Source organism: Bison bison, unplaced genomic scaffold (genome assembly GCF_000754665.1).
Source record: "Bison bison bison isolate TAMUID 2011002044 unplaced genomic scaffold, Bison_UMD1.0 scf7180017864068, whole genome shotgun sequence".
NCBI classification, from domain to species: domain Eukaryota; kingdom Metazoa; phylum Chordata; class Mammalia; order Artiodactyla; family Bovidae; genus Bison; species Bison bison.
This window is the reverse complement of record NW_011494640.1, coordinates 4352039-4356309: the sequence shown is the minus strand read 5'-3', so window position 1 is coordinate 4356309 and position 4271 is coordinate 4352039. Positions and strand designations below refer to the sequence as shown.

Genomic DNA, 4271 nt, shown 5'->3' with positions numbered 1-4271 from the left:
GGGCGCGGGGAGGGATGCCGCGGGTCGCGGGGGGCGCGGGCGGGCCTCCGTTTCCCGGGCGCAGCTGGGCTGGCGCGGCGATGGCTGGAGATGCCCGGCCGTGCGCGACGCCTGGGCCGGCCGGTCGGCGACTCGGGGACCGGGGTGGACTTGTGCGCTCAGTCTTCCCCCGCCGTCCCTCTGCTCTCTTATGCTCAGGCCCCAAGGCACCCAGATCTCATTCCTGGACTCGAGGAGTTGGGGACCGCAAGGTCTCGCCGGTAGCTGGGTCCCGTCCCCGATTCCGAGGGCCTCCTGCGTCCTGGGCGACCCCTGTCCTCCACCCTCAACCCCAGAATGGCTCTCCTTCCTCTCCCGGAGCTGGGGCCTCCGGCCTGCCCATCGCTTCCCTTCTCTTCTCCTTGCACTGGGGGCTTTTTCCCCCCCACAAATGGAGTGGAAACAACCTGGAGTGAAGGGACATAGCCTCATGGCCCTCTTTGGGGTGACCCCCTCAGTCCAACCCAACAAACCAGGCCAGAGCACTCCTCTGTCCTCCTGGGAGGATGGGGTCTGGGTCACACCCCTACCCCAGCACCTGAGATGACCCAGCCTCCCTCCAACTCTATATAGAGGAAATCTTGGGAGCCCACGGGAAAATGTCTCTCCATTGGGCTCTGCATCACTCGCCCAGGGTGCCTGCACCTTTCATCAGCCGGTCCTGAGGCCACCCCAGGCTGGACCACCTGGTCCCTGTCTCACCACTTTGCTGCCTGTCTCTCCCATCACCCCGAATCTCCCCTCTTGGCACCCTTCTGGCCTGGCCCTGTGAAGCCACACTTTTCTGGCCTGCCCTTTCCCTGGAGTCCCCAGCTCCTGCATCTCCCCGGAAGAAAACATGGCAGGTGGCCTGGGTCTCCCCAGACTGTGAGCTGAGGAGAGAGGGTCCCCGGGCCCAGGGACTCAGGGCCCAAGGACTCAGGACCCTGGCCCTGCGAGCGCTCCTAGAAAAGAACTGATTTCTGCTTCCTAAAGGGGTGTAGTGGGGTTAATTTGGCATGAGGGACCCTGGAGAGTGGGGTCCAACTGTGCCCCTCTCAAGGCAGCAGAGCTGGGGAAATTCAGCTCTCCGAGTGGGGCTCAGACTGGGGCTACAGGGACAGTGGGCTTGCTGGGAGATGCTCGCCCCATTTTCAGGCTTGTGTCAACAGTGAGAACTGTTCTTTTTTTGTTGCATAAGATGGATGGGGGGTGGGAGGGGAGGGACAGGCTTCCTCAGGTTTAGTGAGAGCTTTCTTCCCAGGAGCCCCTATACTTTTTGAACAGGTGTCTTCTCTGCACCTCCAGGAAGTCTACCCCAGTGGTTCACCAGGTTTGCACAAAGCAAGCAGGGTGCCTGAGGGAGAGATGGGGAGCAGGGCAGGTCAATCCCTTGTAGAATCACAGCATTCCCCCAACTCCAAACCCACTCTGTGCCCAGCACTGCAGCTGACACGCCAATTGCATGCTATCCTCATTTGGGGAAAGAAAAAAAATCACAGCTTGGAGAAGTTAAGAGAAATCACAAAACGTCTCCATATAGCTTGTATTCAGTAAGTGCGTGCGTGTCTTAAGTCACTTCAGTCATGTCTGACTCTTTGCGACCCTATGGACTGTAGCTCACCAGGCTCCTTTGTGCATGAGATTCTCCAGGTAAGAATACTGGAGTGGGTTGCCATGCCCTCCTCCAGGGGATCTTCCCAACCCAGGGATTGAACCCGCATCTCTGCGACTCCTGTATTGCAGGTGGATTTTTTTTTTATCACTGAGCCATGGGGTGGCGGAGGGAGGGGAACTTTCTCCATTCATAGTGGGACCGAAATCTGAACTCCAGGAGCCTGACTCCACAGCGCCTGTACTTAAGCTCTGTGTTGTGTGCCTCCCTGGTCCTGGAGAAGGAAGGAGGTCAGGATAGGAAAAGAAGCAAGACCTCCTCTGACCACTCAGGGGCCCAGGGACTTGAGTCTGTGTACAGGGGCCATCTGCCCACCTGGGACTGCAGCTCTCTACAAGGGGACTGACTCACCCTTTTTTCTCTCTTCTGAACTATCCACTCCCCACCTCACCCCTGACCCCAGGAAGAGAACCGTCTACAAGAGCGTGTGCCTGTCCCTGGCCTTGCTCGTGGCCGTAACAGTATTCCAGCGCAGTCTGACTCCCAGCCAGTTTCTGCAGGAGCCCCCGCCAGCCTCCCTCAGGCAACAGAAGGCCCAGAAACCCAGCGGACTCCTGGTGAACCCTGACAGCTTCTGGAAGAGCGCGAAGGAGGTGGTCACCCCCACTCCCGTGGTTTCACGGAGGCCCCAGGCCTGGGACGTGAACACCACTAACTGCTCGGCCAATGTAAACTTAACCCACCAATCCTGGTTCCAGGGCCTGGAGCCACCACTTCCAGCAGTTTCTATTGTATCGCCACTGCCGCTACTTTCCCATGCTGCTCAACCATCCGGAGAAGTGCAGTGGTGATGTGTACCTGCTGGTGGTCGTCAAGTCTATCATTGCGCAGCATGACCGCCGCGAGGCCATCCGCCAGACCTGGGGCCGCGAGCAGGAGTCGGCGGGCAGGGGCCGCGGCGCGGTGCGCACTCTCTTCCTGCTGGGCAAAGCCTCCAAGCCGGAGGAGCAATCCCACTACCAGCAGCTGCTAGCCTACGAGGACCGCATCTACGGGGACATCCTGCAATGGGACTTCCTCGACAGCTTCTTCAACCTGACCCTCAAGGAGATCCACTTCCTCAAGTGGCTCGACATCTACTGCCCTGATGTCCGCTTTGTCTTCAAGGGCGATGACGATGTCTTCGTCAACCCCACCAACCTGCTGGAATTTCTGGCCGACCGGCGGCCCCAGGAAGACCTGTTTGTGGGCGACATTCTGCATCATGCCCGACCCATCCGCCGGAAGGATAGCAAGTACTACATCCCCGGAATCTTGTACAACCAGAACAGTTACCCACCCTACGCAGGTGGAGGGGGCTTCCTTATGGCCGGGGGACTGGCCCAGCGCCTACACCACAGCTGCGATACCCTGGAGCTTTACCCCATCGACGATGTCTTCCTGGGCATGTGCCTGGAGGTGCTGGGCGTGCGGCCCATGGCCCACGAGGGCTTCAAGACTTTCGGCATCTCCAGGAATCGCAACAGCCGCATGAACAAGGAGCCCTGCTTCTTCCGCTCCATGCTTGTCGTGCACAAGCTGCTGCCCACCGAGCTGCTGGCCATGTGGGAGCTGGTGCATGGCAACCTCACCTGCTCCCGCAAGCTCCAGGTGCTCTGACCTGGCTCGGGCCATCAGGATTGACGAGAAACATGTGCCCCAGAGTCTCTGCAAGTCATGAGGCTGCAGCTGCAAGGCCAGGGCACTGCCTCTGGTCCCTGCAGGGAGGTGGAGGGGTGGGCCTTACGTGCCCCTGGGTGTGGTGGGGTGTGGGTGACCAGGACTGAGGCCTGGCCACGTTCCAAACGGCCCAGACTGGAGACTGGTTCTCTGGCAGCCCTCCTAGCCTGGGTCTGTGGTCTGGCTCCCTCTGACCGGGCGGGAGGCCCTGATGACCTCTGAAGGAACCCTGTGCTCAGGTACCCCGGCTCGACCTGCCCTCGAGGGGTCCAGGGCTGCCCTCTTGTCTTCACAGAGAAGATCCTCCGGCTTCTGTGAAATGCCTCAGTCTCCCCACAGGCTGCTTGGGCAGCCCTTTCAGGAGAAGCTCAACCCTGTGCAGGCTCACAGGCCTCCTCCTGTCAACACCTCCAGGGGCTCCTGGAGACCGAGCCTCAGAAGGCCCTCAGCATCCCCCTGCCCTCCGGCCCCTGACCTTCCTGGGGTTTGACTGCACAGTCTCTGCTTCCAGGTGGCTTCACTCCTGGCTGCGTCCGGCGCTGCTCCGTCCGGCTCCCGTCTGTCCGGAAGCTGGAGCAGCCGCTCTGACTACCTCAGTGATCCTCAGAACCTCTGGATGGGCTGCAGCCCCACCTCACCGCACGCCCCTGCCCCGCGACTCCTCTGCCCCCAGACGCAGGGCCAGAGAGCCGTGCTCCGGTCCCAGCAGTTCCCATGCTGCTCCGCAAGGCCTGGCTCCCGCATTGGGAAACCAGCTGGTCTGACCCTGGAAGGATATGCCTCCATTACTGTGAAGTTTTATTTATGAAGAATTCGGAGGGAGAAGGCGCCAGGCCTCAGAGGGTGGGGTGGGGTGGAGGGGGAGGTGGTATTCTTCCCTTCCCTTATTTCAGCAAGACACCGCCTGCCTCCACCACTC

General features: G+C 60.4%; 1 protein-coding gene across 1 annotated transcript in view; it reads left to right on the top strand.

Annotated features, from left to right (window-relative positions):
* The window catches only part of B3GNT7 (UDP-GlcNAc:betaGal beta-1,3-N-acetylglucosaminyltransferase 7), a 4703-nt gene extending 438 nt beyond the window's left edge, over positions 1 to 4265 (top strand). The window contains 3 exon segments of the mRNA XM_010837098.1: positions 13 to 152; positions 2097 to 2403; positions 2405 to 4265. Of these exon segments, the coding sequence (XP_010835400.1) occupies positions 13 to 152; positions 2097 to 2403; positions 2405 to 3292 (1335 nt within the window). The 3' untranslated portion in view covers positions 3293 to 4265.
* The last annotated feature ends 6 nt before the right edge of the window (positions 4266 to 4271 follow it).